This window comes from Anolis carolinensis, chromosome 4, assembly GCF_035594765.1.
Source record: "Anolis carolinensis isolate JA03-04 chromosome 4, rAnoCar3.1.pri, whole genome shotgun sequence".
Taxonomy (NCBI): domain Eukaryota; kingdom Metazoa; phylum Chordata; class Lepidosauria; order Squamata; family Dactyloidae; genus Anolis; species Anolis carolinensis.
Window position 1 is genome coordinate 236,579,843 of NC_085844.1, and position 17,411 is coordinate 236,597,253.

At 42.2% G+C, this 17,411-nt stretch overlaps 1 protein-coding gene across 2 annotated transcripts in view; it reads left to right on the plus strand.

Annotated features, from left to right (window-relative positions):
- Nucleotides 1-5,216: 5,216 nt before the first annotated feature.
- Nucleotides 5,217-17,411, plus strand: part of gnas (GNAS complex locus) — a 250,385-nt gene continuing 238,190 nt past the window's right edge. For both annotated transcript variants that reach the window (XM_062978978.1, XM_016997356.2), the window contains exon 1: nt 5,217-5,445. In XM_062978978.1, coding sequence (XP_062835048.1) covers nt 5,232-5,445 — 214 coding nt within the window. In that variant the 5' untranslated portion in view covers nt 5,217-5,231. The remainder of the gene's footprint in view (nt 5,446-17,411) is intronic.

The window sequence follows — 17,411 nt, forward strand, 5'->3', positions numbered from 1 at the left end:
CATGGCCGGAGTTGAGCATCGCCTCCGGATGCCGGAGATGAAAAAGGGGGAAGACCTTTACCTTTGACTGTGTATTGTATGTCATTGTGTAAAAGGCATTGAATGTTTGCCTTATATGTGTTCTGTAATCTGCTCTGAGTCTCTCCGGGGAGATAGAGCAAAATATAAATAAATTGTATTGTTATTTTGTCTGGAAAAAGTTACAGAACAATTCCCCAGAAACTGGATACAGGAATATAATGGGGTTGGGGGGAGGATTACCTTCAGTAAGAATACTGTCCCATGTTATTTTTCTTTCAGCCCCCAAATTTTTAGCATTGCAAGGAATATAAGACTCCAGTTGAGCATTTAGAAACAGAGTTTAGGCATTCAAAAAAAGAGGCAGGGAGTTAAAGAGGGAAGGCAAACACAGTAAATATGAATTGTAGATGCAAATTCTTTTTTGATATTTCACTCTCTGCATTGCTGGAAATTTGGGGAATGGAGGGACATTTCATTTGGCAGGGTATAATTCTAAGCAGAGGGAATAACCAAACTCCCACAGTCCATGGCTACATCCTCGGTTGGAGCTTCTGCAACCACTGTCAAACATAGTTTACAAAGTGTAATCAGAAACAATTCCCAAGGATCTGCAGGCCTCTCTCACTTTGGCTTATATTGAACATTTATGACTCCACAGCCTGGAAAAGACTGGACAGGAATAGGGTTCATAGGGATATAGCTAGGATGAAAGCCCTCCTCTCTATAAGGAGCATTGCTGTCCATCTGAAATTTGCTGCAGACTTCTGTAACAGTATTCTCTGGACAGATGAGACACAGGCAGAACTATGGGGTCTGAATGAAAAATATTCCTTTTTTTTTTGGGGGGGGGGGGGACAAAAACATTGAATTGAACAAAAAATTCTTGTCCCAACCATCAAGCATTGTGTTAAGAATGTGATGTGATGGTTCAGGCTTGGTTTTGTTGCCTCAAGATGTGAATGGCTTCCCATCAGTGACCGCACTATGAATCTTACAGTGTATCAGAAGAGTTTAAAGAATGTTGAGCTCTCTGTCTGAGAGCTAACGATGAACCAAAAGTGGGTCGTGGAACACAAAAATGAACCTAAACATATAAGCACATCTACCAAAGAATGGCTGTGGAAGAAGAAAATCCATATTTGAGAACAGACTACTAACTCTCACTGAAATGTAATTGAAAGAATTAAAGTGGGTTACTTAAGGAAACTCTTGAATGCCATTCAGATGAAATACAGGTAAGCTCCCATACCACAACCACAGCAAAATATTGTAGCTAAAACATCAAATTTGACACAAAAAACCCCCTCATCCTTTAAAAAAACTGGATGGGCCATGCTTTAGCACAGCAGGTTACTCACCAAGCTGCAATAAATCTTGCCAACCAGAAGGTTGATAGTTCGAAGCCTGGGTCAGACTGAGCTCCTGAACTTTAGCCCAGCTTCTGCCTACCTAGCAGTTTGAAAACAAATGTGAGTAGATAAATAGGAACTGGATTAAAGTGGGGAGGTATTTAGGCTTGGCATTTTCTGAAAAAGGAACAAACAAAGAAAGCTCTTTGGCAGGGAGATTACGTGACAACATCTCCCCCCCCCCCCCCCCCCGGGCTGGCCAAAAACAAGCACAGCCTCCAAAGATGCCAAAAGATGGGAAAGCCTATACACATACTTCTATCTGTTGTCTGTCTTGTCATTGTTATAATCGGCATTGAATGTTTGCCGTATATGTGTTTTGTTTGAGTCCCCTTCAGGGTGAGAAGGGTGGAATATAAATATTGTAAATACATTAAATAAATAAACCTGACAGGAACAAAGACCAGAGCATGGACTTATAGTGCCTGCAGACAAAGCTACATGGTTGTAATTGGGTCTTAATGACAGCTCTAACCAAAATGCATCCGCATTTAAAGTTTCAGAAAATAAATCAGCACAGAGTTTTAGCTTTCTAGGAATGTTGATACAGTACAGTGCATGTAAGATGGACTTACAAATAATATTCTGCAGTTATAGCTACATACAGGGATATGCCTACACAAAATAAATTTCTGCCAAAATAATGCACAAAATGCTTACAGACCAGGAGTTATTTTCTTCTATGGACCCCTTTGCCTGTCATGTGAAAACCACTGACCCCTTCTCAGAATGGAGTGGCAGATAGATTTATGACATTCAGCAATGAGAATAACTGGATTGTCATCATGTGTGATTAACCATGGGGTCTATCACCTACAGCAATGTTAAAGTATAGCTAAACATAAGCGGTATTTTGAGATAGGCAACAAAATATGTGATAGGAAATGAACCAAATATTACTGTAATTTATTGAATACATTCATAAGTGAATGAAATGCTAAATTTTAGCTACAGACCTGAGAAAATAAATATAATAAGTTATGTAAAATTTTAAAATTCAAGTTCACAGATCAGGGGTCTTCAAACATTTTAAGCCGAGAGCCAGTTCACAGTCCCCCCAGACTGCTAGGAGGTGGACTATCTTCATTTTAAATATTGCATTGTTCTTTCATCTTTTTGCACTACAAATAAGATATCTGCAATGTGCATATGAATTTGTTCATGTTTTTTTCAACCTATAGTCACTATAGGTTGAAAAAAAATGAACAAATTCATATGCACATGGCAGATATCTTATCTGTAGTGCAAAAAGATGAAAGAACAATGCAATATTTAAAATGACGAACAATCTTAACCAACATAAACATACCAGTATTTCAATGGGATGGGCGAGTCAAAAGTTAATTAGGATTGCTGTTGTGTGTCCTCAAGTCATTTCAGATTTAGGTCAACCCTAACACTAAAGTTTAGGGTGCGGGCAGGTAAATGACTTTGAGCCCACGGGCCTTACTTTAAGGACTCCTGTCAGATAACCTTTTAGAGTAGTGTTAACTGCACAAGATGACCTATGAGGAGGGCTGACACAAAAGTTACTGTCTATAACTGTACAAGGAGCCCCCGAGTAACAAACATCCAACTTACAAATGGCTCACAGTTAGGAATGAGGATGAGACAACAGGAAGTGAGAGAAATTCACTCCTGAAAGAGTTATTGTGGGGAAAAGGTGTCTCCACTGAAGCTTTATTGCCAATCCTTGTTTTCACAACAAGCCACATTTTTCAAAATCCAATTCTCACAAGAATGGAAAGTGAGGTGAAATATTCTGAACAGGGGCACAAGCAGCAAAACAGACACCACAGGGGTGTTAACCCTTCCCTATCCTCTCGAAAGAACCCCCATATATATATATATATATATATATATATATATATACACACACACACACACACACACACACATACATACATATACATACACACACACACACACACACACACACATATATATATATATATATACACACACACACACATAGCTGGAGTTACACTTCAAAATGTACCTGTTACAACATACATATAAAATCAACTTAAGAACAAACCTCCAGAACCTATCTTTTTCCTTAACTTGGGGACTACCTGTATATGATTTAAATGGGTTTCCTGCTGCCATCTTCCCTTCCATCCTTTCCTCTGTGTCAGAAATGCAGCAATACACTAAAGAGTGCATAATGACCTGTAATAATAATAATAATAATACCTGTTGTGGTGATGCTATGGTTTAAATCCTTGTGCTGCTGAACTGTTGACCTGAAGGTTAGCAGTTTGAATCTATGGGACGGGGTGAGCTCCCGCTGTCAGCCCTAGCCCCTGCCAATCTAGCAGTTTGAAGACATACAGATAAATAGGTACTGCTTTGGCGGGAAAAGACAAAAAGACTCTCCAAGCAGTCTTGCCAGACACACACCAAGAGGTGTCTATAGACAACACAGACTCCTGGGCTTGGAAATGGAGAAGAGCACCTTCCCCAGAGCCAGAGATGAGCACCACCTCCACAGCCGGAAATAAAAGAAGCCTTTGGCTTTGTTTATTTGTGTCTCATTGTATGTCATTGTAACAACAAGGCATTGAGTGCTTGCCTGTGTCTGTTTGTAGAATCATAGAATAATCAAGTTAGAAGAGACCCCGTGGATCATCCAGTCCAACCCCCTGCCAAGAAGCAGGAAATCGCATTCAAAGCACCCCCGACAGATGCCCATCCAGCCTCTGCTTAAAAGCCTCCAAAGAAGGAGCCTCCACCACAGTCCGGGGGAGAGAGTTTCACTGCCGAACAGCCCTCACAGTGAGGAAGTTCTTCCTGATGTTCAGGTGGAATCTCCTTTCCTGTAGTTTGAAGCCATTGTTCCGTGTCCTAGTCTGCAGGGCAGCAGAAAACAAGCTTGCTCCCTCCTCCCTATGACTTCCCCTCACGTATTTGTACATGGCTATCATGTCTCCTCTCAGCCTTCTCTTCTGCAGGCTAAACATGCCCAGCTCTTTAAGCCGCTCCTCATAGGGCTTGATCATTTTAGTTGCCTTCCTCTGGACACATTCCAGCTTGTCGACATCTCCCTTCAATTGTATGCTATAATCCACTCCAAGTTCCTTTGGCGAGAAGGGCAGAATATAAATAAAGTGTATTAATAATAATAATAATAATAATAATAATATTTCACTCTATCTCTCTGTGGGCAAGGCAGTTACCAACAAGCAAAGGCAAACATTCAAAGCAGAGAGTAGCAACAATTAGATATTTCAAGTGACCTGAAGAAACCTCCCTCAACACTGTGGCTGTGTAGCAGTAACACAACTTGAGTGGTAAAATGTTATGTCTACCTATCCTGCCCTCACTGTGATATCAAGTGATCCACTCAGTAATATCTCCCTTTCTTTTTCTTCTTCCCAGGAATACTTTCTCAACCTTCCAAGATACACCCTGAGTCACTGTCCTATCCAAGGGTCCTAATACACTGCCACATAAAATCCAGATTGTCGGCTTTGAACTGGATTGTTCAGTCGCTTCCGACTCTTCGTGACCAGCCCATGCCAGAGCTTCCTGTCGGCCGTCGCAATCCAGTTCAGAGCAGATAATCTGGATTGTATGTGGCAGTGTAGATAGGGGAAAAGAACGGCCTTATTGTTTATTGGAGAAGAGGGTTAACGCGAAAAAAGAGGGTGAAAGAGAGAGAGAGAGAGCGTGTCCGATGCGCGCTGGGAGGCGGATCCACCTTAAGAGACGTCGTGGGCGCCAAGGCGGGCAGCGGGCAGGAGTTAGTGGAAGAAGGCTCGTCCGTGGGACGCCCTGGCTCCCTCCTTCCCGGCCACGATGGGGATGTGCTACAGCCTCCGCTCCGGCGGGGACCCCCTGCCCATCTCTGCCCACGTCGCGGGCGAGGCCGAGATGGCGGGTCGCGGGGGAGAGTGGAAGACCCACCTGCGGCTCCAGGAGAAAGCCGAGCGCAACCGGAGCAAGATCATCGACAAGAGCCTCAAAGTCGAGAAGAGGGAGTACAAGCAGACGCACCGCCTCCTGCTCCTGGGTAAGGCTTCGGGGGTCGCTCATATTCAACTTGGAGGCTGCTTCCAGGTGTTTTGGACTTCAACTCCCACCCTTCCTCACAGCCTCAGGCCCTTTCCTTTTCGCTTAAGCGGCTGAGGGGGAAAAGGAAGGGGCCTGAGGCGGTGAGGAAGGGTGGGAGTTCAAGTCCAAAACACCTGGAAGCAGCCTCCAAGTTGGCCCATGCCTACTACCATAGATGCATAAACTCATACGTTCCAGCTTCTTCCAGTCTGGTTCAAACTTAGGGGCATGTACTGTGGCAGGAATCATGAAGTCTTCCAAACGTTGTACTACAACTCTCAGTCTTCCTCAATAATTCTCAACCTTCCTAATGCCCTGACCCCTTGATACAGTTCCTCCTGTTGTGGTGATCCCCCAACCATAAAATTATTTTCATTCCCGCTTCATAATTTTGCTACTGTTATGAATCATGATGTAAATGATAGGCAGGATATATTTTCATTACCTGGACAAAATTTGGTACAAATATCCGATATGCCCAAATCTGAATACTATTGGGGTTTGGGTGGTGGTGATTTTGTCATTTGGTAGTTGTAGTTTCTGGGATTTATAGTTTATAGAGCATTCTGAACTCCACCAACGATAGAACTGAACTAAACTCAACACACAGAACTCCCACGATAAACAGAAAATACTGGAAGGGTTTGTTGGGCATTGGAATGGGGATTGATTTTGTCATTTGGGAGTTGTAGTTGCTGGGATTTATAGTTTATAGAGCATTCTGAACTCCACCAACGATGGAACTGAACTAAACTCAACACACAGCACTCCCATGGCAAACAGAAAATACTGGAAGGGTTTGTTGGGCATTGGGACGGGGATTGATTTTGTCATTTGGGAGTTGTAATTGCTGGGAGTTATAGTTTATAGAGAATTCTGTACTCCACCAACGATGGAACTGAACTAAACTCAATACACAGCACTCCCACAATGAACAGAAAATACTGGAAAGGTTTGTTGAGCATTGGAATGGGGATTGATTTTGTCATGTGGGAGTTGTAGTTGCTGGGAGTTATAGTTTATAGAGCATTCTGAACTCCACCAACGATGAACTGAACTAAACTCAACACACAACACTCCCATGGCGAACAGAAAATACTGGAAGGGTTTGTTGGGCATTGGGATGGGGATTGATTTTGTCATTTGGGAGTTGTAGTTGCTGGGATTTATAGTTTATAGAGCATTCTGAACTCCACCAACAATGGAACTGAACCAAACTTGGCACACATGAATACTGGTGAGGTTGGGATGGGGATTGATTTTGTCATTTAGGAGTTGTAGTTGCTGGGATTTATAGTTTATAGAGCATTCTGAACTCCACCAATGATGGAACTGAACTAAACTCAACACACAGCACTCCCACGATGAACAGAAAATATTGGAAGGGTTTGTTGGGCATTGGGATGGGGATTGATTTTGTCATTTGGTAGTTGTAGTTGCTGGGATTTATAGTTTATAGAGCATTCTGAACTCCACCAATGATGGAACTGAACTAAACTCTACACACATAACTCCCACGATGAACAGAAAATACTGGAAGGGTTTGTTGGACATTGGGATGGGGATTGATTTTGTCATTTGGTAGTTGTAGTTGCTGGGATTTATAGTTTATAGAGCATTCTGAACTCCATCAATGATGGGACTGAACTAAACTCAACATACAGAACTCCCATGGTGAACAGAAAATACTGGAAGGGTTTGGTGAGCATTGACCTTGAGTTTTGGAGTTGTAGTTCAGCTACATCCAGAGAGCACTGTAGACTCAAACAATGATGGATCTGGACCAGACTTGGGCACAAATACTCAATATGCCCAAATTTGAACACTGGTGGAGTTTGGGGAAAATAGACCTTGGCATTTTGGAGTTGTAGCTGCTGGGATTTATAGTTCGCCTACAATCAAACAGCCCTTTGAACCAGACCAATGATAGAATTGAGCCAAACTTCCCACACAGAACCCCCACGACCAACAGAAAATACTGTTTTTTGGGACCCCTCTGATACCCCCCTTGCAACCCCCCAGGGGTCCTGACCCCCAGGTTGAGAAACACTGACTTAAACAACTGAGGGGGAAAAGGAAAGGGCCTAAGGCTGTTAGGAATTGTGGGAATTGAAATCTAAAATACCTGGAGGGCCCAAGTTTGCTCATGCCTGCCATAGATGCATAAACTCACAAATTCTGACTTCTTCCAGTCTGGCTTAGGTACTTAAAACTAATTTAAATGGGTGTGTGCACGTGTGTATGTACTGCATAGTAACAGAATAGTGGCAGGAATCATGAGGTCTTTCAGATGCTGTACTACAATTTCCTGCATTCCTCAATATGGACTGTGTTTCCTAAAGTTGCTGGGGTTTGTCATCCAGTTTAGGAGACTCCACCACACCCTGATGCAAGGCATTCCCATTCTCAAAACAGCTCTTCCCATCAGGGAGATCGTCCTAATGTTTCAATGGGATCTCTCTTCCTGTATTTTGAATTCATTGCTCCATATTCTAGTGCCTGGAGTAACAAAAAAACAAACTTGTGCCATCTTCACTCTGACAGCCTTTTAAACTTTACTCATGCCCCCTCTTAACCTTCTCTTCTCCATACCAACCTCCCTGACAACCTCATCACATTGAGAGGGGAAAACATGGGTGGCCAGCCCTTTAAGAGTAGGGAATCACCCCTCTTATATAATCACTAGCTGTAGTGGCGTAGTCCTTAGTGGGGTTTTCTTCGTGGCATGGAAGGTGGCATAAAGAGGATTCCCCATACGTATGAAGCAGTCAGGCTTTGATGCTGCAAGGCTATTCAATGGTATTCAAGTTGGCCGACAATGGAGTCCCCTAGGTATGAAGCAGCCAGGCTTTGATGCTGCAAGGCTATTTAATGGTATTGAAGTTGGGCAACAATGGAGTCCCCTAGGTATGAAGCAGCCAGGCTTTGATGCTGCAAGGCTATTTAATGGTATTCAAGTTGGCCGACAATGGAGTCCCCTAGGTATGAAGCAGCCAGGCTTTGATGCTGCAAGGCTATTCAATGGTATTGAAGTTGGGCAACAATGGAGTCCCCTAGGTATGAAGCAGCCAGGCTTTGATGCTGCAAGGCTATTCAATGGTATTCAAGTTGGCCTGGAGGAGGTACCTGTGACTTCCTCGTCGTGGGTGTGCTTGGCTGGCGTTTTCCCTGACTTGGGGAAGAAGCTGAGGAGGGTGCTCTGGTGAGAGATCCTGATGATGGTGGCGAGTGAGGGGAAGGAGGCAGCCAGAAGGAGAAGCTGTGGCTCCGGCTCCCAGGGGGCGGGGCTTGCGGGCAGGGCGCGTGCGGGGGAACAGCCGTTGTGACGTCATGGGAGGAGGGGTAACAGAGAGAGGGGAAAGGCCAAGCTGGCCATTCCCTCTCCAGCCCTTGTTTTGGAGGAGTGTGGGGTGAGTGGATCCCGTGGAGGTTCTGACCCGATGTTTTGTTGTTTCAACCTGGAGGCGTGGATAATGGATTCTGTGGTCAAATTTGGAGTTTGGAGGGTGTTTAGTTTTGTTGTTTTGCTCGGTGCTCAAATTCCATCACTCTTTTATATATATAGACTAGCTTTGCCCAGCCACGCGTTGCTGTGGCTTATGGGAATCCTTTGTTGGCCAGGTGGGATAGCAGTGAATAGCCTTGCAGTCTCGAAGCCTGGCCGTTTTCTGGAGTAGCTGGAGCTTTTTGTTGTATGAACGTAGAGGCATGCATGAGGGGTTGTGCTGCCAAGTTTAGTGTTTCTGGGATGTGTAGTTTTGCTGTTTTGTCCTAGGCCGAAATTTCATTACCCTTTTATTATATATATAGATGGAAACTTAAGAACTGGCAATATATTCATCTTACATTCATCACCAGGTCAGTATTACTTTTATTGTTTTAAATCAGGAGAAACAACAACATCCAGAAAGGAAGAGATCCCTTGCCCTGCCCAAAGCCCCTTACGTTAAAGGAGACTGACACCAGTTTAAAACCATTTCTTTCCATGGTTCTGCATCAATAAATAATAATAACAATAACACTTTCCACCCTTCTGCCCATGGGGACTCAAAACGGATTACAGTATATAAACAGATACAAGCAAACATTCAATGCTTTGTTACAATACAATGAGACACACACACACACACACAAAGGCAAAGGCTTCACCTTTCATTTCCGGCTGTGGAGCCGGCATTCATCGCTGGCTCTGGGAGAGGCACTCTTCTCCATTCCAAGCCAAGGAGCCTGTGTTGTCACCTCCTGCTCCTGTGACCAGCATGACTGCTTGGAGCATCTTATGCTTTTCCTGCCAAAGCAGTACCTATTTATCTACCCACATTTGCATGTTTTCAAACTGTTAGGTTGGCAGGAGCTAGGGCTAACAGCAGGAGCTCACCCTATCCCGCAGATTCGAACTGCCAACCTTCAGGTCAGCAGTTCAGCAGCACAAGTGTTTAACCCATTGCGCCACTGTGGCCCCTATAGGGTGCAAGAGAGTGCTGATGATTGTGCAATAAAACAGGATGGAAAACTTTTGATGGTTCTCATCCTGTCTGTTTTTCAGTTGTAAAGATGCAAGTAAAGTGTGATAAGAGGTAGGAGCTCTGAACATGATTGCTTTCCCGTGTTCAGAGTCCCCTTCTTTCAGGATATTTCTGCCTCTTTTCAACTCTGAAACATGTGATGAGCTCCAAGCCTCTCCATGGCTGAAAAGAGGTGGAAATGACCTATCAGGGGGATCGTTCTCAATGTGATGAGGTTGATTGATGGAGTTCCTTCCTTTCAGGACACTTCTGCCTCTTTTTAACCATGGAGGGCTATGCATAACAACCAGAAGTAGTTCAACTCATGTGATGAGCTCAGTGTTTGAAAAGAGGCCGAAGTTTCCCACAACTGGGAAATTCCTCAATGTGATAAGACTCTTCTCATATAGTCCAATGTTGTAATCACTGCACCATATTGGCTCTTGCCTCGGGCTTCCAATCTCTGAATTAGGACTTTATTAACAAACTTGTTTTCCCAAGTTCTTTCCATTCTTCAGACATAATGTCCACCAATTTCTCCAGATCAATATCCTGCAAATATATACGAATCCTCCCTGAAGATCCTGGAGTCACAAACCAGTGCTTTTGAGATGGATAAGATTAGGAGACCTTCCACATAGCTATATAAACCAGAATATCCAGTCAGATAATCCACAATATCTGCTTTAAACTGGATTGTCTGAGTCCTCATTGCCATATAATCCAATTCAGTGTGGAAGGGGCCTGCGGACGGTTGTCCCGCTCTCAATATAACTAATTGGAGTGATTTGTGCAAGACTGAATTATACAAATTCTATTTAGGTATCAGCTGCATTTGGCTGGGACATTCTTCCCCGCCTTTTATTTCTTCTTGAACAATTCATGTCTTTCATGTGATTCTTATTAAACTATACTTCTTATTACATGTAATTAAGTTAACATACAATTTATGGATGTTGAACAAAATGTTTTTGTTGTTTTCTCTCCTCTTTCTTGCTTGATAATATTATACCATGAGATTAAGTGGTATTTGCTGCTCCTAAACATGTTGTTTTACGTATTTCTGTTGCGTAAATGGATCTTGAACATGTTTGTTCCAACGTAATACTGATTGAGTTAATTTTTGGGACTTAATTCCTTAAAAGTGTGCAGTATTTAGATTTGCACTTTAGAAAAGTTTGCTGGAAATCTTTCAAGTTATATTCAGACTTACATGAAGACCTCATTGATCCATGGGACTTCCATTAGCCATGATTAACATAAAATGTATTTCAGCTAGTCTATCCTAGCAGTGTCTAAGGGTGCATCTACACTTTAGAATTAATGCATTTTGACATCACTATGGAAACATGGGAGTTGTAGTTTTACAAGGTCTTCAGCCTTCTTTGCCAAAGAGTGCTTTCCTCACCAATGACAACTCCCATGATTTCGTAGCATTGAGCCATGGCAGTTAAAGTAGCATCAAAGTGTATTCTACAATGTAGAGATAACACTCTTTGGCTACAGTCCCAGGCACACCTACATGGGAGGAAATGTCACTGAACTCAGGGAAACACATTTGTATGATTGCACTGGAAGTCTGAGTTCTACCTTTATCTGAGAACAAGCTGTTACTGAACAACTGAAGATAGTGCATGTACCAAGTTTCTGCAGAAAAAGCATACCAGGGACTGTCAATGTTTAATGAGTATCTTAGGGCCATTCTACAAGGCCCTATATCCCAGAATATCATGGCAAGAAATCCCACACTATCTGAGTGTAGACTCAGATAACCCAATTCAAAGCAGATATTGTGGGATTTTCTGCCTTGATATTCTGGGATACAGGGATGTGTGTATTCTACATTGAAGAATTAATACCGTTTGATTTTAACTGCATCGTGGGAATTGTATTTTGGTGAGGTACCAGCACTCTTTGGCAGAGCAGACTAAAGACCTTGTAAAACTGCAGCTGCCATGAATCCATAGCACTGAGCCCTGGCAGTTAAAATAGTGTCAGTGTATTAATTCTACAGTGCAGATTCAGCCATCGTGTCTCATCTTCAGCAGTTTAACTTCTAGTGACCTGAAGAATCAGCTCAATCCTGGACATTTTGGGTTACTTGCATAGAAATGAAATGTTACGCCAATGTTCTCCCCGAAAGCTAAATTAACGACAAAATCATTACAGTAAATGATCTGGGAGAAATGGAGGGAGGAGAAGGAAATTAACTAGGTGGAGCTGTAGTTTTTATTGAGGCTTGTAGGCACAAGTTGTAACACATTTCATTGTGAATGTTTGGAATGCCATAGCAGAATGACCTCCATAAGATATCAGCTGCTTTGAGATAACATATATTTTAGTTGGATTGCTAAGGATGCGGGGCCCCTTCCACACAGCTATATAAAATCCTCATTGAACTGGATTGTATCCCCAAGGGGAGATGGGGTGGGATATAAATAAATTATTATTATTATTATTATTATTATTATTATTATTATTATTATTATTATAATATGTGGACTCAGATAACCCAGTTCAAAGCAGATATTGTGAATTATCTGCCTTGATATTCTGGGTTATATGGCAATGTGGAAGGGCCCTTACTGTCTTAAAACGGCCTTGACCAAAAATACTGGGAGGCATTCCTACCTGAAGCCAAAGCCATTGCCTAGAAAGAAGACTTTCAGATACGAAGACTCTCTGGATGTGTGTCCCAGTCAAGCTAAATTCCACAGTGAAATCACTTTAAAATCATCCAAATAAACCACTATATATTTTATGAATTTAACATGTGGCTTTTTATATACTACAGCATTTTATTAACAGCTGCATGTCATGACCCTTTTTGAAGTGGACTGTGGCATGACATTCTGCAATACTTGCTGAATTGAACACTATTTGTGTCTTAATATTTGCACTAAAATGTGCGATGCAAGGCCCGAAAGTTATTTTTGTTCTTTACAATATGTTCTGTCTACTTGATCTTTATGAAACAAATTGATTATGAAAAAAGAGACAAAGTATAGTCATCTTGTTCCCAAGGTTTGGAAAACATACATCAGTGGTCATGCTGACTATACTGCTCTATCTCCCAGGATCCGATCTCAGATTATCTGCTTTGAAGTGGATTATATAAATCTACACTGCCAGATAATCTGGGATAAACAGATAATCTGGGATCAGATCCTGGATATAGGGCAGTATAGATTCAGCCTTGGTTTAAAACAGATAATGTGGATTATCTGCTTTGATAACCTGAATTATATGGCAGTGTAGAAAGGGCCTTAGATTTCTAACACATATCCTTTCCTCCTCCTTCTGATAGGACTCTAGGCAATATTCCAATGGGAAGTGTGGGTCCTCATATAATCTTCTCTTCAGACACTGAGCAGGCCAATGACCATAGGGTATGTGAGCTCCCTTCTGTCTTGCCATATTATCCAGATTATCAAAGCAGATAATCCACATTATCAGCTTTGAACTTGAACATTTGAGTCAACACTGCCATATACAGTAATCCAAATCAAAGTAGATAATAAGGATTTTATATGGCAGTGTAGAAGGGGCCTGAGTTTTTGGAAGTTGTGGTCCAAACCCAGTAATTTTCTGTTGCAGACACCAATTTGCTTTGCTTCAGTGCAGCTACTGCATTATGTACCTTTTTGTATTTGTATTTTCTCTGTACTCACTGGTAGAATGCATGGAAGAGAATGTTTCTGCATGTGTAGTTAATCAATCTGCAAGAGAAAAGTTGTGAAAATTCATCTTTTAAAGGCACACAGATTCTGAAGTTCTTTTACACTGGACTACTGCACAATAGTCTTTTTCCACTCTGCCTGTTCACTCACCTCTTGATGTGGTCAGTCCTTACAGTGGAATCTGCTGCTCAATGGACTTGACATGAGCTAAGTGTTGTATGGAAAGACCTTGATATAAGCAACTAGGGCTGCTTCCACACTGCCCTTATATCCCAGGATATGATCCCAGATTATCTGACTGTGGAGACTGCTATAATTCAGTTCGAATGCGATTTCCTGCTTCTTGGCAGGGGGTTGGACTGGATGCCCATGAGGTCTCTTCCAACTACTATGATTCTATGATTCTAAAGCAGATAATCTGGGATCAGATACTGGGATATAAGGGCAGTGTGGAAGAGGCCTAAAAGATAGCTTCTAGTTGCTTATTTTTAGCAGGTCCAAATGTTGCAATAGGCTGTAAAGGTTCCTCATTTGTGGTTTGGCGTTCAGCCTTTCAGGAGATTAAAAAAAGTGCTAAGTCTCAAAGCAGCCAGCAATCTCGGTGCAAATGTAGTTATTTTTCCTACCTGTCCTGGATACCCATGGTCTCATGTGGATCCTTAGATGGAAGATTCCCTTGAGAGAAGCATTACTTCTTCACTACCCATTATGGAATGATGTACAGGTGGCTTTGAGGATATATGGTATTTGCTTTGGCAGCTGTACATCATCTCTTTCTGACACTTGGATGGATATATAGTGGATGTACTAGAAAAGATAAAAGGTAAAGGAATGGCTAGTAGATAACCAGCACCGTCATATTTTTTCTGCTTTCTTTTCTGTTACCTGGCTCTTTCCATCACGGCAGGCTTGTGATATTTTGATGGTCATCTGCTATTATGTTGAAGGAAGATGGAAATGGTCCTCCAGTTAGATTTAGCTATACTTCTTTACTTTAATAAGGGTCACTAGTTCCATTGCATCTCTGAAAGGTGGACACAGTCCCTGGACTTAGTAGGAAAATATATACAGTAGAGTCTCACTTATCCAAGCAAAACGGGCCGGCAGAAGCTTGGATAATAAGCCTATTAAACATCAAATTAGGTTATGATTTTACAAATTAAGCACCAAAACATCATGTTTTACAACAAATCTGACAGAAAAAGCAGTTCAATGCGCAGTAATGTTATGTTGTAATTACTGTATTTACAAATTTAGCACCAAAATATCACGATATATTGAAAACATTGACTACAAAAATGGCTTGGATAATCCAGAGGCTTGGATAAACGAGGCTTGGATAAGTGAGACTCTACTGTATATCAGAGTGGACACTTTCCACAAGTTGGAAGGCAGTTTTTGTCTCCTTTCATCTCTGGCAGACCACAATGGCACCCCAGTTGCAACAGGGAATCATTGAAGAAGCACTTTCTCACAGGTTATTTGTTATATTGGACTTGGTTGCCTATGGCCAATTTGTGACTCAAAAAAGGTTCCCACTCTCTATTTTAATTATTTTTCAGTGAAATTATCAGATGGAACAAAATCTGCAAAGGGCTGTATATGGACCAGTGACTGTATGATTCCTACTTTGAAATTATAAAATGCTTTCTTGGTGACTGATTCAAGGCTGTGTAATGTCTTCCCAAGAGAAAATAGGCTGGTCCCTTTCCTCTTATCCTCCCACCAACCTTTTTTTACTCAGGTCAGTTTAGGGCAACTGAGTAACTCAGACCCCTTACCCAAGTTAGCCCTCCAATTTCAGGCCTTGGGCTTCTCTCCCTCTTCTTGCTGTTTTTCCCTTAATATCTTGGCCTGGGAATGGTTCTTGGGGTGCTAAGACATTTAGAAAGGACACAGAGAAATGTTAATTTTGGAGCTTTGCTGTTTGGCATGAACTTGTAAAAATGTAGTGAATCAATGGTCTTAGCAAAATCATTTTTTTCCAAGCATCAGTAATGCTTTCTGTACAGTACACTTATCCCTTCCTGTAATGTTCTCCTGGGCATTGTACTACTACTCTTCCTGGTGAAAGATAAGTAGGAAGCCTCCAGATATTCAGAACTACAGTTCCCACGGTTCCTTGCCATTGGCTGTAATGGCTCAGTTTTCTGCAAGTTAAAGTTTGAAACATTTAGGGGTGGCAATTACCCATCCCTGTTTTAAATATTATTAGGATAATGTTTGTGAAATATGCTAAACACTCAGGAAAGTACCTTTTTCATGTCAGGAGTAACTTGAGACACTTCAAGTCGCTTCTGGTGTGAGAGAATTGGCCATCTGCAAGGATATTGCCCAGGGGACATGTGGATGTTTGATGTTTTATCATCTGTGGGAGGCTTCACTCATGTCCCCGCATGGGGAGCTAAAGCTGACAGGCGGGAGCTCACCTCGCTCCCCGGATTCAAACTTCTAACCTTTCAGTCAGCAGTTCAGCTGGCACAAGGGTTTAACCCATTGCGCCACCGGGGGCTCCAGGAAAGAACCATTATAAATGCTAAGAATAATTTGGATTAATCTCAGTTTCAGTGGGAAACAAAAGTAGAAGCCAAAAAAGATGCAGTTCAAACATGTTGAAAGAATTGCTTATTATGTTTCATTCTGTAATAAAAATGGAAGAATGTCCAGGGCAGACTCACAGTTATATAGTTCAGTTCAACTCACTTGAACAATCCACACAAAAATCCACGTTTTGATTTACTAGCATGCTCGCAGGATACACTGACACATGTTTCTAGTAAATGATTGCTCCAGCTACATTTTTGTGAGCTCTTTGGAAGACAATTCCCAGAATATCTGGTTAGCAGTGGTAGATCTTTATGCCCAAGTAAATGGAGAAAAGCCATTTATCTGGGAGAGTTGGGGGAAAATGTTTTGCTTTAGTCTGAATTTTAGAAGAGTTACTCCAGGTGCTAAAACAGTTTTGGGCAGAGTTCAGCTCCCTGGGTGGCTTCTTTAATATTTAGATGAAAATATAAAGATTGGCTGGCCTATTTTATCAACCAATGCAAGTCCTATATGTGTGAGAGAGAGCAGTGAACTGAGCATCTGCTCCCAGGAAGATGGGTTTGGAGTGTTCGGCTGCATCTACACCAGGCAAAAGAGTCTGAAGCTCCAAGGAGTCCACAAAAAAGAAGTTGACAGTGTGGTAGTGCCCTGAATCCCCTCTGCAGTCCGCACAGATGGCCGGGCAAATGCTATATTGGAACCAATGTCCTCTTCTCCTGGGCACCACTTCTGCCTTGCTGACAAAAAGCAACTCCACAGTAGGGTCTTGTTGGTGGCATCACTTCCGTAAGGTCATAACCGGGTGACTGGCCATAGAATATAACCAGAAGCAACCACTAGCAAGGCGTTGCTGGGAAACTTCTTTTGGCCAGAGAAACGACGGTGTGTCTTTCTGGTGTGTGAACACTGGATCACCCTGGATCTGCCTTTCCACATGTCAAATCACACGAGGTCTTTCTGGAGTTTCCAGAAAGATTCATCGCACACTTGCTGTTCTTCTCGTCCAGATTAACAACTGGAAGCAGTGCTTCTGCTTCAGAACTGGCCGTAGTATGGACTGCTCACAGTGGGTTTGAGGTGAATGCTTTGTGTGAAGGGAAGTAATAGGGAGGCAAAGATGAAGTACTTTGGCCACATCATGAGAAGACAGAAAAGAGAAGAGAATGATGTTGGGGAAAATTGGAGGAAAAAGG